The 21,857-nt window shown below is 45.1% G+C and overlaps 1 protein-coding gene across 3 annotated transcripts in view; it reads left to right on the top strand.

Moving 5' to 3' along the window:
* LOC119436881 (NAD-dependent protein deacetylase sirtuin-1) overlaps positions 1-15,525 on the top strand; it is a 41,290-nt gene extending 25,765 nt beyond the window's left edge. For 2 of the 3 annotated variants that reach the window (XM_037703903.2, XM_037703906.2), the window contains exons 8-12: positions 2,951-3,152; positions 3,268-3,385; positions 3,475-3,656; positions 7,063-7,197; positions 12,590-15,525. In XM_037703903.2, the coding sequence (XP_037559831.1) occupies positions 2,951-3,152; positions 3,268-3,385; positions 3,475-3,656; positions 7,063-7,197; positions 12,590-12,960 (1,008 nt within the window). In that variant the 3' untranslated portion in view covers positions 12,961-15,525. The remainder of the gene's footprint in view (positions 1-2,950; positions 3,153-3,267; positions 3,386-3,474; positions 3,657-7,062; positions 7,198-12,589) is intronic. The other variant, XM_037703904.2, reaches the window with a different exon arrangement.
* The last annotated feature ends 6,332 nt before the right edge of the window (positions 15,526-21,857 follow it).

Here is a 21,857-nt window from a genome sequence, read left to right as displayed (position 1 = left end):
CAGTAAAACCTTATTAATTAGGAAAATTGGATAATTCGGACTCGTCCTCTGGTCCCGGCAAGCTTATGCATTACAGTGTAGGCCACTTATAACGTACGCCGCCGGAGTCGCAAATATCTGCACTATAAGTGGTACCGCACTATAACCAAAACAATGATTTTCAAGGCTTGCACATATGCTAAACATGTAGACCAAGCAGCCGCGCGTATCCGAGAATCATACCGTGTGACTGGGAGTTATTCACCCATTTAAATTTATAAACGTTGAAAGGTTAATGTCCAAGCACCCGCGGTCTTCACATGAAGCAGACAAAGTAATAATAATTAAAAAAGAAAATTTCAGGCGCAGTATAGTGTCTCATCCGATTTCTTGGACTGATCAGCGTATGCACGGTGTCGAAAACATGGCGACCGCAGACCAAGTTGCCGTCATTCGAGTGTTGCTTGTGCCCTCATTTTCATTATCAAGGTGGTTTCTCCGCTTTCCATGTGCCGTACAGCCATTGTGACACATTTCGTTGACTCGGCACCAAACCAAAAGTTTGGTCACCAAGGAGTGCGCTGGTTAGTCCTAGTCGGGCGGCATGTCGTCGCGGGAAGCTCGCCCTAGATATGTTCGTACTCGTAGACGATTACATATAGATTACGCATGTGATCACGTGCACCGGCTGAACTGACAGCAATGCGTATGAAGCGGAGTTTGGTTCTTTGGGCGATCAGCCACGGCAACTACTTTGAATGCCTACTAAGTTTGTTTATATGTGTGCACACTGGTATAAACGGCGGGAGCTCACAAGTGCACGTAAAGCCTAATAGCTCCAAACTAAATTTGTGGAACACTGCTTAAGCTGACAGCGTCGCACACGCAATATCTGCACTTCACGACGCGCATTGCGACGGGTGCACAGAAACTGAAACCGCGTTTAGTGCAAAGCTGATAGCACCGCTTATAAGCAGCCGAGCAAAAGGCTTCTCCGTCACCTAGGCGACTAGGTGACGGCAGCGCATCACTCTGCCACCGCTTTCTCTCTCTCTCTCCCTTTTTTTTTTTTTTACGTTCGTTCGTTCGGTTTGCATCTCATGCTCCTTCTCCGCATCGCCCTCCTTGTTCCCCTCGCCCATCGGCTGGCACACCTTGTTAAGAAGAGTGCTCGCTACCGTGCTCATCGGCAGGATTTTCCCGCAGAAGCCGCATTATAACCGCTATTACGTCTCGTGCGGCTGCACTGTATGCAGTATGCATATACATGGAGTTCTATGGGAGGGTAAATGGGAGTCAGAAAAGGCCGCGTTGTAGCCAGTTCTGCACTATAAATGGTTACGTTATAAGTGGTCTATACTGTATTTAATCGCATCAAACTGTCGTTAATTCCAACGTATTTGACCCCACACTGGTTCATTTGGACAACCCTTGAAACACGCAGCGTCACAAATGGGCGACGCAAAATAGCAAAGTGGCGCTAGCATCCGACTGAAAAATGAAGCGGTGTAGAATCTGCATTGCCATAGTCATCTACGGGAACGCCGGAACGCTTCGTGCTTATTTGTGCCTTTGTAGCTTTTGTTTACCGTTGCACGTGACACCACATTGGCCGAGTGGCTTGAGAACTGCGTAGTCGCCATCCATGGATCGCGAACATGGTTTTGTCTGCAGTGGTTTCGGCAAGCAGTAGTTTTTGTTCTGACTAGGTGCAAGGTACGCGCAATGTCACAAATACGGCAGAAGCTGTCAAATATGAGTAATTCAACCGCAATTCACATGCTGACATCAAACCTGCCGTTACTTTGCGATGGATGGATGATCTGTTGTTGACCAGCTCATTTGCGAAAAAATAATAGGGACGTGCCCATGGTTGTGAAAAGCACATGTACTGGGATAAAGACGGCGGCTCTTGCCCTGTAGCCCCACTGCGACCGTAGTAGCGAGGCCCTCACCATTGTGAGTGCTAATCAGTCACGAATTGACAGGAATTGCAGTTTCCTCACTGCTTTTGTGAAATATAGCAACTGGATTTGTGGCTTTACACAGTAAATAAAAGTGTCATGATGTAGCATGCATTTTTTATTGTTTGCTTGATAACCTCAGATAATGAAACTTAATGTGAAATAGCTTGGGGGGGGTTGTATTGTGTACCATGAGCAAATATGCATTAGTCATAGCTGCAGTATTCAGGGAGTGTAGGCAGTCAGAGACAATTTATAGGCGATGTTTTGACTGTTCACTTGTGAACAGTCAAAAAATTGTACGAATGCAGTAAAATTATATAAAATTAGTAAAATTGAAAATTATATAAGCAGTAAAAAATTGTATAAAAGCTATATAAAACAGTCCTGGTCGGTAAACTTTATGAACAGAATTCCTTCTGGCACACAGAGGGTCGCCTAGGTGCCCTTCTATGTATGGGTATGCTAATAGTAATTTTTGAAACTGAATTGAATTACGTTGGAAGCACATTCAATTGTTTTGAATTAACCAAATTTCTTTAATCAGTAGTGTATAACTACATTCATATCCTAGTTATCACCATGTCAGCAAGTCTGTCATTACACTGCACTACATAAAGCATGCATTATTAGGGGAAGCTTTACTTTGGGAGCTCCTATATAAATACTTGAAAACACAGAAATTATTTAATTTGCTGTCGACTGAACCTATCTTAAAGGAGGCTTGGTGCATTTAATATGTAAGAAGTTGAAAATCTCCTGACTGTTAAAAGGAAGATTTTTTGTTGCTGCAGGCTACCATTTTTTTTTTTAATTGCTGAAAATGAGGAAATTCTGAGAAATTGAAGAATCAAGTTTACTACTCTAACACAGTGATAAATTCTATCACAATCTCTGTAATATAAATATATCGGTGGATATATTGAAACTTTGGAATCTATTTGAAAGTTTGGAAAGCTATTTGCAACCATTGGAGTGGTAACAGTGGCATTTGTGGTTCCTTGTAGAGAATTCCACTGTGTCCCAAATGTAGCCTGGAGGAAGTGGAAGCAAGTGGGGAAATGGCAGTCATGAAGCCTGACATTGTGTTCTTTGGAGAGGGCCTCTCCCAGGAGTTCCACCAGGCCATGAGTCGGGACAAAACCCAGTGTGACCTGCTTATTGTCATGGGGTCCTCACTCAAAGTGCGCCCAGTGGCCCTTATCCCCAGTGAGTCCCCTTTCTTGGCTTAATTCACATTCTTGGCTTCCAAGCATTTTTTAGTGAAGATGCCTAGGATGTTCAGACCTTGTCTTGTTACAATAGAGCTGTCTGTCTTCTGTAGGTTCCATTCCTCCAGAGGTGCCCCAGATACTGATCAACCGGGAATCACTGAAGCATGTCACTTTTGATGTTGAGCTCTTGGGTGACTGTGATGTCATCATCAAAGAATTGTGCAACAGGTGGGTGGCCCTGTTCATTGGCATCAGATGCCGTTGTTTGAATGTTGCAACAATTAATCATGACTGTGGCATTTTTTCTCACCTTGAAGGCTTGGCTGGGATGTGGCTCCTAGTGATGGGCCTGTGGCTCCATTGACAGAACTCACATCATTGCCTCCTCAAGTATCCACCAAGTCATCATCAGAAGTCAAAGAACCTGCCGAGCAGAGTGGGACCACAGCAGCAGCAGCAGATGAGAATGGAAACACCCCGACTAGCAGCACATCTGTGGGTGTGTAAACCTCTTGTGACATTTATCAGAGTCCTTGCGTTAAAATGTGTTGCAGTCAGTTTTTGGTGCTTTCCTGCAGCAATTCTTGTTTTAAATGATGCAACAAAGTGGGATATCAAACACGCAGCACATGGCTTCCCACATGCCACAATGTGTTGTTTTGTGGAAGAGGATGATGGATGGATGTTTTGTTGGTTGAGGAGCAGTTCATTGTTATTGCGCAATGTACAGTACACACTAATGGGGACAAGATGGACACTGAATGGAAACGAATATGCAAACTGACACAAAGAAGCGCAACTTCGTTTCAGTTTGTGTCATTGTTCCCATTCAGTGTCCATCTTGTGCCCATTAGTGTGTACTGTACATAGCACGATAACAATGAATGTACACCAACTAGCCCAATTCACCGCTCTGTTAAATGAGGAGCAGTACTTGAGGGCCATGTGATCCGCCTGCATATGCCACTTGTGATAAAGATGGCATGTTTCAGTAGGTAATCCTTGATTGCATCCAAACTGTTTTTTTCTCGGACGGTGTGCATTAATATTGCTTGCACTGTAACAATATGTTAACAGTTTGTACTGCTAAGCCATTGCTTGCATGATCCATACAGTTTGAACCCACTTATAGCGATCCCAGATATATTGCAAATTATCGGTTATAATGACTACGTTTCACTACATTTATGATTTTCCGACTCCACCTATTAAAACTGTGTCCAGATATAACGAACATTTTCAAAAGCACCGTATTGTTACAATGAACACTTAAATTCGGTAGCAGTAAAAGAAGGGCGCCACTAAGTTCCAAAGTGCGACTGAACTGGGCACATGCCTCCCACTCCAGCCAACTGCAATGAAGGTGAAACATGCCACGTGAGCAAGCGCCGTGCGCGGATTTCTGAAGCCGCAAGGAAAGTCACTCGCTTTTAACCATGCTAAGGTAACCATGCTATCAAGGCATGTCTCCAGCGTGCTTCAGGGCGAGGTGGTACAGCAAGCTTTGCCCTCGGAGATAAGTGCAGTCTCTGAGGTCACGACAGCGGCGCTCTTTTTGCGCAGTTCTTTGTGCGACACTGCATGCACTTACTCCTATTTGGGCGATTTGGACCAACGACCGCTCACATAATGATATCTTATTGTTGCTTTCAATATTCATGCGGCAGTGCGCTGTGCTACCGTGAAGCTGAACCTCAAGACGAACTTCGCATATACAGTTGAACCCAGATATACCGAACCCACATATAACGAATTATTGTGTATAACGAACAGCAGTAAAATCCCCTTACAAATTTTGGTATAAAATATTTATTTCATATATCGAAACACCTACAGTGCAGTCCACTTACAACGATATTGAGACATATGAGAAATCCGATCGTTATAACCGATCATCGTTATATTTGGACTGCCGGAAAAAAAGAATGCCGAATATACCTTTGCAGTCCTGAAACCGAAACTGCCACTTGCGATAAAAAAAATCGACGTTGTAGAAAGTAGGCCATGAAAAATAAAACTTTTATTTATACCTCTAAATAGCGTCTTAATCGTTAGGCACGCTGAAATAGAAATCTGCACTTGCTTTCACGGAAGTTTCTAATTCACAACCGTGTGCATCGCGTCCATCTGCTACGGGAACACTGGCGGTAATAATTTAGCGTGCATGAATTCAATGAGCGACTCGATCGACGACGTTGCACTTTGATTGAACCTCGGGGTCGGTGTCAAAGACGGGCCATTGTCAATCTCGTCGTCACTGCTGCTGCTGTCATCGCCTCCGTTGCACATCGCTGACGTCTGTCGCGACAACGATCGCCCCGTCGGAGTTCTCTTCGCTGAACGAGGCAGCAGTATTTGCACTCTGAAGCTCCTCCATCGAAGCACCACCTATTTCATCGTCAGTAGCGACGTGCTCCCAGAGTTCGGACACCACCGTGTTGGTTTTGCCCATGAGGGTTTCGTCGTGGCACACGAAGCCCACCTTTTTCGTTGATCAGCGTGGACACTGCTTCTAGCCTTCATGATCGAGGCGCTCCCGGTTTTTATAATCGTCGATATCATCCACTGCGCGAGCTCGTACTTCGAGTCTTGCAAAATTTGCAGCTTCGTCTCGAGAGACGCAGCTTTGCGCTTTGTCAGCGCACCTCCTGCTGCTTCCGCAGTGCATTTCCGTGCTCGCTGAGAAAGGGAGATAGTAAAGTGAGCGTAGGCCGCGCAGGAGCCGCTTGCTTATCACTTTCTCTCCCCCTCTTGCAAAATCAGTTTCGTCTCAAGGGGCGCACCTGCCGCTGCATCTGTTGAGAGAGAGAGTGCGGCAGGGAGCGCAGGCGCCCCTTGCCAGAGGAGGCGTCGCCTTCGCTTATCGTCTTTCTTCCGCCCTCTCCTCGCACGACCGCTGGTGACGCGGGGTCGAAGCAGCTGGTGCTATCTTGTGCACGCTGCACCAACTTGCGATGCTCTCCGTGGCTTTCGCAATCGGCGCGCGGGCGGGATGGGCTGCACGGTAATGGCGGCAGATACGAACTCGCGTAGGCAAACTTTTCACCCCGTCTCGGTTAAGGGCAACATACGAACGCGATTTCCACAATTATTCTGCATGAAAAACGCCGAGAAGCAAAATTTCAATCGTTATATCCGATATGCGGTGAATAACATATCGTTATAAAAGGTTTTTTTTTTCTCATAGCCCTAATGCATAAGTTGATACACTTAGCTCGATTCATCGTTATAACCGATATATTGTTATATGTGGTATCGTTATATGTAGACTGCACTGTATATATTGAACTTTTTTTGTGATCCCCTTCAGATTCGATATATCGAATCCGCACCCTGACTTTGCTTTTTTTGAATTTTTGGTGCAGGTTATGTGCGCATAAGTACGGTATTTTACGCTGTTTTCATTTGTAAAAATTAGGATTTAAGCAAGGGAAATGCAACACATATCACAAGTAGTGTCACTAATACTGTACTATACTGATCAACTTTTAATTCAAATAACATTTCTTTTTTTTTTCCCAATTTAGTTTATGGTGAAAAATGAAGGTGCGAAAGTTGGTCTAATCTTCCTTGGTGTGGAACTGCATTTGGGCATTACAGGTGTAATGGCTTATAGGTTTGGCATAAAGTTTTCTCCTGATCACAATAACAATCGGTTATAGCAATGACATTCTTATGGAACTTATTATTATTAATAGTAGGTTTGATTAATGTGGTGAATGCTTTGTGACATTGCTGATTTTTTTCATGCAATCTTGCTTTTATTATGATCCAATATCCAGAATTATTGGTCCAGAGCTGGCAAAAAATTTCCAGCTTTGGACCAATAGCGTGTGTTTTTGTTGTGTGTATGTTGATGTTGCATTTCTTACCTTCATGTGTTGGGATCTGATGTTCACACACAGCAGAAGAGGTCATGCCAGATTCCACCAGTGTTGATGTGGTTCCCACGGGGGAGAGCCAGGTGGACAGCTTGGATTGCTCGTCTGAGTGTCTTTGGAAGCCAAGAACAAGAGAGAGCATCGCCTCCAGACTACCAGGTGAGTAGTCTGACTTGTTCAGAATGAAATGTTGTGGTGCGATCATAGTGATAATCTTCAAACATATTTAGTAGTGCCAATAGTTTGATTGCTGAGACTGTGCATTTACATATTTCTTAGATATTGCTGACCATTTCATGGCTTTTAGCTAGTTAATATGCCGCATATAACATTTTTACGTTATTTCTTTCTAGAAATATTCATATTCAGTCGAATCTCGTTAATTCGAGCACGCTTAATTCGAACTTCCAGTTTATTCGAACTGAGCGTTGGCCGGCGTGGGCAGTTTCGTGGCCCTCGCTCGCTATGCGCTTGCGCGCTGCATTATTTCACGACTCGCACCGTTCGTCCATTGTGCTATGGTGCACGAATACTTCAAAATACGTCCTATTTTTAATTCGAAAAAATTTTCGGGCCCCTTCGAGGAATTATCGAGATTCGACTATAAAAGAGTAAAAGGACTGACCATATGGTCAGTTATACTCAGTTGACCATATGGTCAGTTATACTCAGTTGTGTTTCTCCTAAGCAAATTTCATGAGTTGAACAGTGCTGCTTGCTATTGGAAGATAGCCATGTAGACTCATGATAATGGCAGATTTTTTCCTAGGCGTATTAGTCTGGAAGTTAAACTGTGACCACAGTTGACCGCCTCTACAATGAACACCTCTACAACGAAAGGACTTGTATAACAAAGCCGTAATTCTGTCCTGGCTCTGTTGTGAGCTGTGCGATGCGCAACCTTTGCAACGAAGTGGCCTGTATGACGAATAATTTTGAAGGCCCCAAGAACTTTGTTATAAAGGCATTCGACTGTAGTTTAGCCTGCCTAAATCAATCCTCAATATACCTCTACTGCGCAACCTTTTTTTAATGAGAAAATGGTTCCGAAAATTGCCTGAGCGTTACAATCCGATACAAACCGCGTTCGCAGTGTTGGCAACCGCCTATCGTCAGATCGGTCAAACGCAGCGTCATTGCAATCACAAAATGGCGACAAAACACGATTTTGTGAAGGCTGCTGTCCGTTGATTTTGTGCTCGACTACAATCTTGAGCGGTATTTTGGACTAAAACTTTCCGAGCTACTACCACATTCGCGTACTCAGCGCCTAGATGCGCTGCCGTAATAGACCGCCAGCATTTCTGGTGCTGTGCCAAGCTCGCTATCTGCACACAGTACCAGGAACGCTGTGGGATGCATATTTTGACAAGTCCAAAAGGACAATAGTGATTGTAGTATCTCTATAGTTATCGCTCAAGATTAGCGCCCCTCTATGCTTGGTATTCATGACCAATGAAGCGTAAATGGAGGCAACGACATGCCCATTTCATTATGAAAACTCATTAAAAAACAGGAAAACAAAACGCATGTGAAAGTAAATTCTGCACATCTCACTTTCTTCTGATCACGAACGTGGGGACATACTACAGAAGAGCGGAATTTTGGGCCAGTTGATGATGCATATTTGCGTACGGTGAAGCGCGAAAGACTGCACAAAGTGACTCGAGACGGACGGGACAAGCGCTCATACATACTAGTATATATTTTATAAATTGGGTGGGCGTTACATTCAGGTGCACTATTAGTTTTTTAATTTAAGCCCACAAAAATAGGCTGCACATTAGAATCTGGAAAATACGATATTTCGAATCGTCCATATGAACACTAGAAAATCCCCTCAAATTCTATGCAAAAGAATATGAACGCTGCAAACACTGCATATGTCAAACTCTCACTCTAAAATGCAAGTTTATTTCCAGAAATCAGTCAGCCTGGATTTCTTACGCTTCACGGCAAGCAAAGGCGTTACGCGGGTCTCACAGTCCATTAAAAGAGCCATCGCAATGCCATTGTCGTGGGTTCTGATAACTTTTCTGGTGAGGTCAAAAGGATCCATTACTTCCAAAGCAGTCGCCAGAGTCGCGTGTCTTGCCGATTGTCATTTTCCCCAGACGACGAGATGTTGCCATCATGTTGACAACAGTGGCTGCTGCCTGCGGCACGGGCGCAGTATCTTGAAATTGATCTGCAATGTGGGCAAAGAGCAACTAGTGTCGGTAGCGTCATATGCGCTGTGCTTTCGACGTTTAGTTCGCGGTGAAGCGAGTGACGGCGCCTTCTCACTCCAACGTGTTGACACAGAGTTTCCGCGGTCATCGAGCGAGATCTGTTCATGTTTACCTGTGCGCGGCGCGTCACCATGCTCGTTAATTTAGTTAGCGGATGTTTACAAGTTTGCACGGCCAATAAAACTACTATCCTTAGTTCGTATAGCTGTCTACTAATCTGCTATCACAATCGATGCTTCGTCTTTCGGGCGAAACTGCGCGATTTTTTCCTTCCGCTTTGTGCCTCGGCGATCATATGTGCCTTCTCCTCGAGAGAGATAAATTTGCACTTCTTCGTTGGCGTAGCCATTTCGACCAGGCACAGACCACAGAATACGGCAGCGATTGCGGTGATCCCCTGCAGTCTCGCACAGGCACGTGATGACCACGCGTGGCTATAGATTGCAGTGGCTTAAATCGGTACTTGAATTTGATTTTCGTTCACGTAAGCCCTGTCAAGCGGACATACGATTGTCACAGCTTTGGAAGGGCCTTCTGATTTGACTACTCGGCAGTTCCAATTTCAATTCAGTCCCAGTTTCGTTTTCGAAAAGTTCGTTGAAGCGAAAATTTCGAATAAACCGCCTTCGTTATGAAGGGACTTTTTTGTGTTATTTTCTATGGGCAGCTGACGGGGAATTGGAAAATCTTCATTGTAGGGGGATTGGACTGAAGACAAGCATGGTGCCACAACAGCTGAAATTTCAAACAGAAGCCTGCGTGGGCCTTCATTTCGAGGGAGTCCTGCTTCCACCCAGGGAGTCAAGGTCGCATGTACAAATGCCTCTATGGAAGATGCACTGCCTGCAAAATCACCAAGGCCGGTATTTTGTAGCGATGCCTTTCCGGTGCTAATGCCTTTTCGTACTTAGTGCGCTTTGTCAGTGGTCAGATGGACGGTCCGCTCGCGTTATCAACGGGATCAGCCGGCCGTGAGCGGTGGATGATAAGACTAGTATAGAATAAGTCGTAAGGCATCGCTACAAAATACTGGCCCAATTGTGGCATGTGACTCGGTGAATTGTCCAGTGTGAAACCCTGAAACCACCACCGGGAGTCCATTGCATAGCAAAAAGAGGAAGAGGCAGAAGAAAAAATTCACTGATGATTACGATACTACTTAATGTGAAATTTGAGTGCAGCTGTTATAGGTGTTTTGAATTCGCGATATATTGTGTCAAAGAATTTGATTCTGAACTACAGGGTCCTCTCAGCGGCAACGCTGAGCCTCTGCTTGGGCTGCTCATTTAGCAGCAGTGGCAGACAAAGCGTTTCCACCGGTTGCATCGCTCATTGTTCAGAAAGGAAGCGTGAACACGGGAAAGCATGGCTCGCGTGGATTATATATTCTCTAGCGGAGGCGGCACAGACGAAGTAGTGCATGTGCAGTAAGTCCGAAGCCCATGCCAGCACTTTGTTTCCACATATGGTATCGGCTACAAGCCTGGAGGCCGCAGTGAAGCACATCTCATGTGGCACCCCGCTTTCCTCCTCACCCTTTTGCCATACTCTCCCCCTCCAGTTTCCTCCTCGCGCTTTATTCTCTGTCGCAGTCTTTCATCCCCTGCTACACTCCGCATTCGCTCTTTCATCCTTCGCTGTGCTCGTTCGCTTGGTTACGCAGAGGGATGCCAACGCTCGACGCAGAAACGGGTGTCTAAGAGCTGCACTCTAAAAAAAAGGAGGCAGGGCCCGCGACTTAAACGTGACGGGGTTCCTCAGCTCTGGCAGGGTAGAAGGTGGGGAAGGAATGTAGCATGCGAACGCTAGTGGAGGCATATGGAGAGCGTCTGTGTTTGCAGTGAAGCTCGCCCTGGCACCATGGCAATACAACATATCACTTTTTCCTATCTCCTCTAATAATTAGCCAATTTGAAAAATTATCGTGGTAAGACGCTTCCTGGACTGGGCCCTGCAACTTCCAGCGTATAAACAATATTTGCAAAGAGGCCTTGTGAAGGGCCTTTTAACCCTGTCAGTGTCTTTTTTTTTTTTTGGGGGGGGGGGGGGGGAGGTGAAGCACCTCCAGCATCAGTTTTCTTTCTTTTTTCTTGGATATTCTAAAATGAACACAATGGTGTACTTTTGGTCTTGCAGAAAAAAGAAAAAGACTGATAATGGCAAATGCTCTCATAGGGTTTTCCTCACATTCCTATCTTACAAAAAGAGTGTCAAAGAAATATGTCAAAACAGAAGCGCAGAAACATACCGCTACTGTTGTATTCTCTGTTAAGCTTGAAGTAGGCTAGTCTTGTTTTTAGGTTTGCAACCTGCTTTATCTTCTTTTTATGTTGGCAACTTGTTTATACCCGCGTTGGTGAATTAAAAACGGTCAGATTTCAAGCTTAACAGAGAATACTACAGGTACATCAGTGACGCTGAAAAGCTTAAGGTGCTATTTGGGCCTGAGCACATTCAGCCTAAACAACCTGCTGTGTCAGGGTGGTTGGGTGTGTAAGTTTCTATTCAAAACAGTGTCCTGGCAAAACAAGCGCTGGTGCTGTGAAAAAATGTTGCTGACACATCGTCAGAATGAAATGGCATTTCAGGAGAACAGAGAGGGAAGGAAGTTTTTTTCAGAACAGAACAAAGGGATCGCTGCTGAGCACATGGATATGGCATAAGCACTAGTTCTTCAGTAAAAGGTTAAAGCTTGTAATACCAGAAGCTATGTTTTAATCTTAATGAAATGCCCACCCTGTTATTGTGCTTGCTTTCTGCTGTTATTTTCTCTAGTTCCACATTTTTGTTTGGTTCACTGTTCAGCATTGCCAAGAAAATATTGTGTGAAACACTGGCCATGAACTCATTTGATGAGGAATATCTGTCTCAGCAAATTGTTCAGTTTTGCCTGCAAAGCATAAATTATTTTTAGCTAATGATATTTTGGAAGGGCACCAGCTTTCGTCTTCGGACTAGTTTGTAACTAGAACTTGTTTTAGCATTATAGACAGCTCTGCACTGCTGGTAAACGGGCAACTCAAACTTCAGAACAGCATGATGTCATGCTGTAAAACATATTCGCAGTTAATTGAACAACTTGACCTTGCACATTGTCACTTATTTAATTCACATTCTACTGTTTATCACTGTGTTAATCCCAGCAACTGCGCAAGCCTGTGAGCAGGCATGTATACTCTAATATTTCTTGTCTATATGCCAGGTGCCAAATCGTTTTCCTGTCATTCTATATGTACAGAATTTTAAAGATTCCCAGTGGCCTTCCCCCATATTTTCCCTTGCTCATGCCAGTCTGAAAAGTATGTATGGCACTCTTACAGAGGGCCACTACCTCTTCACATCACCATCCACATACATCTTCTCTGGGGCGGAAGTCTACGTGGACTCTGAAGACTCCGACAGTCCAGGGGCCTCCTTTACTGGTGAGGAAGAGGAAGATGCTGAGTCAGATTCTGAATCATCACGCTCGTCCTTCAGCTCAGATGAGGAAGAAAGCCCTGCGCACACATCTGGCCTGGAGAGTCCATCGCAGGGTAACACCATGGACTGTGAACCAACTGAGCAAAGTGCCACCACAGCCAGCACTGCACCACTTGTTAACAACCTAAACGAGTCCATTGTCATCAAGGCACGTGTTTCTGAAGAAGAGGGCTCTAGTGATGTAGAACGCAACACCCTTCGCTGCTCCTGAGGTTCTGGTCTCCTCTGCCCGTTGAGAACCATGGCTCCCACTCTTGCTTATTTATTGGTAGCGCATTCCCCCCAGCCTTTTGTGGTCAGGCTCTCCCGTGGCCAGTAGACTTGCAGATGAGCAGGTCCAATTGGTCTTGCACTTCATTGGTTGTTATGAATGGTTTCTGGCTTTGTGTTCCCCTCGCTGCCTTGCGCAAGGTCATTTGGGGCAAGCGTGTAAACTTTGGAGGGGCTGTTGCGCATTCCCTCTGAGTGGCTGTGGGCCTGCTGCATGTTTTATTGTCCCCGATGGCTTTTCACTTTTGTGAGCCCTGTAAAACCTAGGGCAGCATTCTTCTGCTAGTGTTATCACAGTTTGTTTTCCTTTTGCGCTATGTTGCATGTTTCTTGAGCTATCTGTATTATGCTCAGTCACTGCATGTCACTTAGGCAATTCTATTGAACCTGGTAACAGTGCACGTTGGTCCAAGTGCAGCTCCAGAATGTTTGTGGTGTTTCTACTGCTGTTCTCAATGGAGAAGTTCTTTTGTGTTATGTTGTGACTGTTGTGTATTGCTTGCCCCTGTGGGACGGAAATGTTGGCATACAGCCCCCCAGCCAATACACATGATAGAGACACTTTGCCAAGACTCTTCGAGGTCCTTTGCCACTGCGTGCGTGTACATATGCTGACCCTTTTCCGCTTTTGGAACTATTTTTTATACTCTTGTTTCTGTTACTTTATTGAGATGTTAACATATTGCCCTCCTTATTGTTTTTATTCTAAATTGTCACCATATTTCTATATGGCGGAGGTAATGAATTAATTTGAGACATGGAACGGTGCAGAGGATTCAGTTGGGATGGTGTAATCGTTGGTTTTGTATACAAGATGTAAATACGGTTCTGTTGTCCTCAGCCATGTGTGTTTTTGCTGCCTCTGCACATTTTGCAACACAACCATTTCATTAGAAAATTTACCTTTTCGCACAGTGTCACTAAAGCCCTTGCACACCTCTGTGCTGTTTCTATTCATTAAGTGATCACTTTTCGCCTTTTCTTAGATATTCTTACTGTGTGAATACTTGTGTGAACATGTTAAAACATAGATTTAAACTTTGTGAGGCGTATTTACTTGTATGCAGTGTGTCAGGTGGAATGCTGACTTGTTGTTTGCTGTCTTGTGCTTTTATGAAAAGTCAGAGAAACAAAAAAAGCAATGTCCCCTTTACACATATTAGCAGCTGGGAATGGTGTGTTGCAAGCTGTTTGGCTTCACTCGAAGTGCGATAGTGTATGGGTGTTCCTTAGCTCGGGTCAACCTTGCTCAGGTTTGGGTGCAAGTTTCCTAGAAAAACATATGCTGTGTGCCTGTCCACATAACTTTGTTGATATTCCCTTATTTTTCTTTTTTGAAACTCTCTTTACTTGTGTCTTAGGCAGTATCCTTGAAAGGGGTCATTGAGTTCTTAGGTTCTTTTTCTGTCTTTTTGAGCCTATTATCACAATTGTTGCTGTGTGTGTGTGTGTGTGCGTGCCCTTACCTTTGCATCACTGAGTTGTTTGCTGTTATTGTGATGTCTTGGAAGTGCAGCAGCAATGGCTCAATGCCCAGAGACTTGTATTATCCACTGCTAGGTTGTAGTTTTTCATAGTGGCACGTAATGACAACGCACATCCTAATTTATGTGCCGCTCCTTTGCATCAACAGCAAGGCCAAAAGAAGCAATACAAAAGAATCTGCACAAAAGGTAATGCCAAGTTGCAACTTTCTGTGCCATCAAATACAATTACTTCGTAAAACACACACACAGCAGCCTTTGGTGTTTTGTTGCTATTGCAGTTTAATTCATTATATATCTTTTCATTGCCACATAAGACATTTTTTATGTCCATTCGGGCATTGGTCTTGCTTTTTCTTGTGTGTTAGAGTGTTCTGCAAAGTATAGGGCTGAGTGCAATTGTACATGTGTATGTATCCTGCCATTTCCTCTTTGTCAAAGATGTTCCTTCATATCTCTATTGTCTTAGTTATCATTGGTGAGTGAGGTTGCCACTGTTTGAAACTGTTTCTTCAAGCTGCTTGCTCTTTGCAGGGCTAGGAGCAATGTTTTCCTTCTACTTGCTCATTTTGTCTTTTCTAGTGTGATCCCATCTGAAATGGCAAAGTCTACCAAAGGTTCTGGAACTACATTGTTTGTGTAGGTAACTGATTTTCAGAACAGGCAGAATCCTTACTGTATTGATCTACTAAACTGTGTTTTTCCTCAGTTTAAAAGGGTGTAAGGCACCTTTCTTTCTTGTTGCCATTCAGTTGACTCTTGTAATATATGCCGAAATATTTGTAAATAGCTTAATATTAATGTGTTTTGGTGTAATTTTTTATGGTTTCTGTATATACCCCTCCGCCTTATTTATTGAAAGTGTCTAGGAAAGGATTTACCCTTTTTTATTCAACAAATGAGCTAAAATTAACACTGGAAATGAAATGAATGAGGTAGCATTAGGCCTTGTGTACTGTCTATTATATTGTTGTGTGCTTGGTGGTTTTATGTAAAAAAAATACAATATCGTTATCTTTCTATGTGTCTGGCTCTTTAGATTGCGCTTTGATGTTCTGATGTCTCTGGGACACTGAACGTTTGCCACATTTTAACACAAGTTTCACAGTACTGTGAAATGAAATTTGACATGCATGAGTTGGCATTTATTGCCCAGGACGTTCATATGTACTTGGTATGTGTAATAACATGCAGTCTAACGTCTATACAACGAAGAGGGTCCTCCAGTATCATTTGTTGTAAAGATATCACACCATACTGCCTGCAATAGGGCAGGCCAATCGGCTTCAGCAAAAGAACACCTTTATTTAACATGAATTCAAGGAATACTTCCTGAAACTAGCCACTAAATTTCTTCTGCAACCGTCGACCGATAAAATGTGCAACTGCAGTCGACCTCATGGTATCGTGGTTTACGGAATGTTTGTACCGCTCATGAAATTTTTTGGCGGGTAGGTGGTGTGTTCCCCCCCCCCCCCCTTTTTTTTTTTTCGGTAGGGCTGGGCAGGGAGGATGTGCACTATATTTATTGCAGAGTCCGGAACCTCCCGCGCAGGTGGTCTTGGTGCCACAGAATGTGTTGAGAATGTGTTGAGAGGTAGCCAAACGAGCTCCGCAAGCGCGTCGCCGAACCTCTCGAGTTTCTACAATGGTCGCCAGGGGGCGACAGAGGTTTTATGGGCTCAAAGACGCGCTTCGCAAGTTTTCGCTGTGCTGTGAAAGGTCGGTTATTGTCGCAAATTTTGTGACTTTAAAACATTGTTTATGTTTTTAATAGCTTGTAGAGGCTGTCTGCCGGCCTTGCCCACAAAAATGAGGGTGTCAGGATCTATGGAGCTTAAAAATTTCTAATCGGCGCGGTTAATCTCGACAAGGTTGATTGACACAGCTGTGATAGCAACGGACGCGCATGTATTTTTCTGGAAGCGTGAAAATTCTTACCGGCGAGTGCACAGCGTAAATATATATATATATATATATATATATATATATATATATATTTGGTTTTCACGTTGTGGGTAGCATTGGGCTTATGGGCGTAGTTGATTTATGATCGCCTGGCTGTAGCTAAATTTCACTGTTGCGCAGTCACCAATTGTTCAATTATTGTTCAGCTCCCTTCAGGCGAAGTTCAAGCACCTGCGGTGGCTAATGCGTCTGTGACTGGTGACTAATGAGTAATGACATCATTGACTAAGGCGCCAGTAGCTTCAGATGGCGAGTGCAAACGCGCAGGCGCCTACAAAATGCTGGAGACTGCAAACGACGGGAATAGACGCCGTTCTATCTAGACAGAGCGGCGCCGCCGCGCCTTCGTGTTCGCGGCCGACCTTGGCCGGCCACTCTGAGCAACAACTAACAGAAACGGCGTGAAATACGCAGTAATTAAGTGGAGCCGCGGTGACCGTTGTAGACGCGGCGCAGTGGACTTCACTTGGGATGCACACTGCAGACAGATCGCGCACGCTCAAGCTTCTGCAAGGACTATCATGGTGGCGGTGGCGATGAACTTTGATTTTCATATCAGCCGGTCCTCCCAGTGATTTTATGTCGGTGACGTGCTTGGAAACTGCCGACGCGCACGCTCAAACTTCTGCAACACGGGGGCTGTGGCGATGAACTTCGATTTTCATATCAGCCCAGTGATTTTATGTCGGTGACGTGCTTGGAAACTGCTGATTTCTCGACCAAATGTGTTTCATTATATATATATATATATATATATAATGTTAACACGCCAACAGTAGTTTTGGTAAGACAATACTGTTTCTGCATAGTCGTGTATGCTAATGAAGGAGTGTTCATTAAATAAATATTGTAGTGCGGAAAAAACAAAAGTACTCGATCGTGTGAACATATAGAAAATATATTCGTTTCAAGCGTGATTCATTTGGCAATCACGCATTAGTCACCGTACAGTTCTCGGAACCAATCTACATCCGGCAAAATGAAGAAATAAAACAAATAAACAAGGAATAAACGACACATCTGAAGTCGCGCTGCATGCGTAAATCTGTGCGAAAAGTCTGTTTTAAGCGACAGTAACTATACAGTGGTGTTGAAGACCTCCCTGGTGTATGGTAACAATATGAATTGTAGTAAACATGAGCTGATTAAGTAAGCAGGTGTGCTGCGGCGTAAGTAGACCGACATGAAGAGAGACTCGATAACCACGAGAAGGCGCGTGTGAAACGGTGGTGTTGATGAGACGCGCTTCCCGTGGGCAGCGCGCGTGCGAAGGGACACACCTGTAGCGCTGCACTGCCGATCCGGGCAGCATTACATGTGTAGCGTGCGTTGGACAATGTGACCCGACTATTACTAACTGAATGAACAAGCGTGGTGTGAGCGCGCACAAACAAACATGTAGAGATCACACTGAATGACTGCGGACAACGACTGTCAAAACGCTGGCAGCAAGCATACGCCGCTGCCGGCGAAGGTACGTGCGGTCTATCGCTTCAACAGGAACTGAGCCGCGAATGCACGGCTCATAAAGGTCAGAGCCGTGTGGAGATAGACGGTGCGGCGAGCGACGAGCGCGGTTGTTGGCAGAAGAAAAGTGCGCCCCCCCCTCCCCCGCTTCCTCCGGCGCTGGCTTCCCGCTTGTGTGCGTAAAATATAGTGCGTAAAATGTGGTGTACGTAAAAATATAGTTAGAATGCTCGCGACACCCGCCGGCTACATATTTTCAAGTACGGCGGAGCGGAGAAATGAGCCCTGCTGCCACCTCACGCAAAGCGCCAGCAACTCGAGAGCCATCGCGTCATGCGCGGCGCATTGGCGGAGCGGCGCCGTTTGGCCACCTCTCCGAGGTTGGCAGCACGGTGTATAAGAAGATAGGTGCTCCGACGGCGCGCCCGCGTTAGCCACCCTACCCGCACCGTACTACCCGCGTTCGGGCGAGAGAGCGGCCACTTCGTGTGACCGGAAGTGAGCGCCGCCGCTAGTGGCAGCACGTGTTCAGGAGGCCTTGCAGACGCCAAATCCTGAGCAGGTAGAAGGTTTCATGCCACTTACTACAAAGTACCGTCATTTCCAACACAAGAGAGACGCGTCGTCTGCTCGAGCAGACGGCGCGCTGCGCTTGCCGCTGCTCGCCGCATCGGAGTCAATCGGAATGTCGGCAGAAATATAAAGGGACGTTCCTCCAACCAAGTAGAGTCGTTTTAAGCAGGCTAACGACATATATGCATCGAAATAAAGCACCTCTGCCGCGCGTGCCCATAAAAGCGCCAGCAAAGCGAGCGGAAAAGTGGCCCCCAGAACAGGTGCTGCCCCTTGCGGATCGCCTATCTTCTTCCACCGTGGTTGGGAGTTAGGGTAACCTCCACAAGAAGGGCAGACAGGTGAGGGTTCAACTTCTAAAGCACGAAGAAGGGGTAGGCGGGTTGGATAGAGCGAAAGAGTTGGACTGCGCCTGCCGCAGTAGAACGCCACGCGCACGCGGGTGTGCCGGGTGGGGAGGGGGAAAGACGCGCCTGATTAGAGTCGTGAGACGATAGGGTTCTGGGCCGTACGGTGTGTGGCCGGCTCTGGGGCTCGAGACCCTTCCGGAATTTTCCCGGGGGGGGGGGGGGGGGGGGGCTGAGTCCCCGACCCTAAAATGTCATTACCGGAGTTCTGTTACCCACATAATTTGAGGATTCTCTTGCGTTGTCCCCACATTTTCACTTTTGTTGTGGCTAAACGCTTACGGCACCATTGTTGGCGCGGACGTGCACGGCTTTTAATTTATACTTTCGCTTTATTTTGGCAAATCCTGACAATATGAGGACAAGCGCATTAGAAGGACCAGCGGCTGCTAGCTACCTCGTCCGTGTTTCCTCACTTTTTTTTTAAATTTCCGCTGAAAACACCATGCACAGACACAATATATTTAAATATATACAAAGGACAAAGTTCATTATATTATTTTAAAGAGAAGGAGGTAGCCAACTAAATGGATAGCCTATACCTAGAGAATGAATATGTTGATGTATGTTCACTTTACTTCAAGTTACTTTGCGTGCTTTTTTGACACTGAAAAAAACCTGCAGACTTCAGTGACCCCTGTATACAGCAGACTCTTCTATCAACGGCGTGTGAAAAGCACGTGAGTGATATCTGTCTCAACATTGATTCTCTTTGTAGTTGGCAATGCTAACGACTGGCGACAAAATAAAATAAAAAAAGCTATTCTAATTATTTACAACATTTACGCATTAGGGATGGAAACATCGCCTCTTGCACGCTGAGGCCATAAATACGGGGTGTTTCAGCAAATACTTTCAAAAAATTTTTAAAGGTTGCCTGTGGCAGATAGCACAATTCTAGTTCATGAGCTGGTCTACTCGAAGAGGTGGACATTACTTGCACAAAAAATTGAAATGCATAATTGACTAATAAAAAAAACACCGATTAGGTTTTTAACATATTAACTTATGGCCCGTGTTGCAATTTACAAATTCTAGCCGTGGAATTCGCAAGGCAGATGCACTAGGAACTAGTTCTCAGGATGGCACTAGTTTCGAGATTAATAAGAAATGCATTGGCGTTCCAGTTACTTTTGCGCTTACCCGCCGTGGTTATTTAGTGGCTACGGTGTTGGACCTGCTAAGCATGAGGTCGCGGGATCAAATCACGGCCACGGCAGGCTGCATTTCGATGAGGCGAAATGTTAGAAACACCCGTATACTTAGATTTAGGTGCACGTTAAAGAACCCGGGCCCAGATGTTCTTAATTATTCCAGAGTCCTCCACTACGGCGTGCCTCATAATCAGATCGTAGTTTCGGCACGTAAAATCCCATAATTTGTTCTTTTCATACTTTTGTGCTTTGATGCACAAAACGACGTTTTGTTGAGAAAGTGACTGGCACGCCAATGTATTTCTTCGCAAAGTTAGAGAATTAATATCTCGACACTGGTGTCAGCCTGAGATTTAGTTCAAAGTGGATCCGCACTCCACGGCTAGAAATTGTAAATTGCAACATGGGCCATAAGGTAATTAGCTAAAAACTTAATTGGTTAATTTTGATAATTAGTCGATTATGCATTTCAATTTTTTGTGCAAGTAATGCCCGCCTCTTCGAGTAGACGAGCTCATGTACTACCTGCCACAAGCCACCTTTAAAAATTTTGGAAACTGTTCGCTGAAACACCTTGTATATAGAATTCACTCGGTATAACCGAAATGATGCCAAGCCGGATTCACTCAAAATCAGAATAAATAGAAGTCTAGAAGTCATGCGCAGCAGCGCTTATACTCGGACTCGAAGTACAAAAAAAAAAATAATAATAATAAAAAACGAGTGCAGTTTGGCCGGGAAGGCGAAGTAGTATTAGTGATAGCGAAGTAGAAGACAATTACACGAAGGAAGACTTACCGTGTAAATCCGTGTAAGGATCGCACCCGTGTAAGGGCCGCACGCATAACTTGACAGCCAATATTAAAAAAAAAAAAAAAAGACATCCAACCCTGCGCTGATTCTGATCGGGCTCAACAGCGAATTGTCGCGCGCAGCGTGCTTTCGCGCGTCGCTACTGGATGTCGAGAGGAGGCGATCGCGGAGGCTTACGGCGGATTTCATACTCGTAGTTGGAAAAATGAGGTCAAATGGCCCGGTCCCATGAAAGGCTCTTCAAAATCGCGACAGAAAAGTGTGGCCGTTACACGCGTCTATACGTTAGTTATAGTGACCATATAAATTGTAGTAAACATTCACCTAAAATGAAAATAGTAAGCATAGTGGACATAGTAAGCACGGACCATGTAAACCTGTAAAAGTTTAACTCACTGGATGACCTCGAGCACTCGCTTTCACAACGCAAGCATTGTGAAGAACGCCGGCAGCGGAGGCGAACGCGATTCACCGCAACTCTGAAAATTAGATTCATCATCATTATCTGCCTATTTTTATGTCCACTACTGCATGATGGCCTCTGTGAGCGATCTGCCATGACCTCTGTCTCTTAACTCTGCAACACTAGGGGTGCAGAAAGACAGCCCGGCAAGGAAGACAGTGAGCATGAAGTTAGCGGCCATCCCTGGTCGCCCTTAATCATTGAACCCACCAATGATTACCAACAATTAGATATGGCACGCGGGCCCCATAAGCGTCAGCCGCGCAGTCATTCACACGGTGGGGCTAGAGGAGAAGACGCGTGCTCTCCTTCCCATTCGCGTTTGATTACGTGACCTACAACTAACCCGAATATTGAGCGCGTGCCATGCTCATAATGCCCATCAAGCCGCCATCCTTTTCGGCTCACTGTTACGTGCTTTTTCCCGCACCCGCAGGGTATGGGTCGCTCATGTATATGGCTTTTGGATCTAATGCGGAACATCACGGCGACGACAACCACGACATTTG

This window comes from Dermacentor silvarum, chromosome 1 (genome assembly GCF_013339745.2).
Source record: "Dermacentor silvarum isolate Dsil-2018 chromosome 1, BIME_Dsil_1.4, whole genome shotgun sequence".
Taxonomy (NCBI): Eukaryota; Metazoa; Arthropoda; class Arachnida; order Ixodida; family Ixodidae; genus Dermacentor; species Dermacentor silvarum.
The sequence above is the reverse complement of the archived record's forward strand: the minus strand, read 5'-3'. Positions and strand labels throughout refer to the sequence as shown.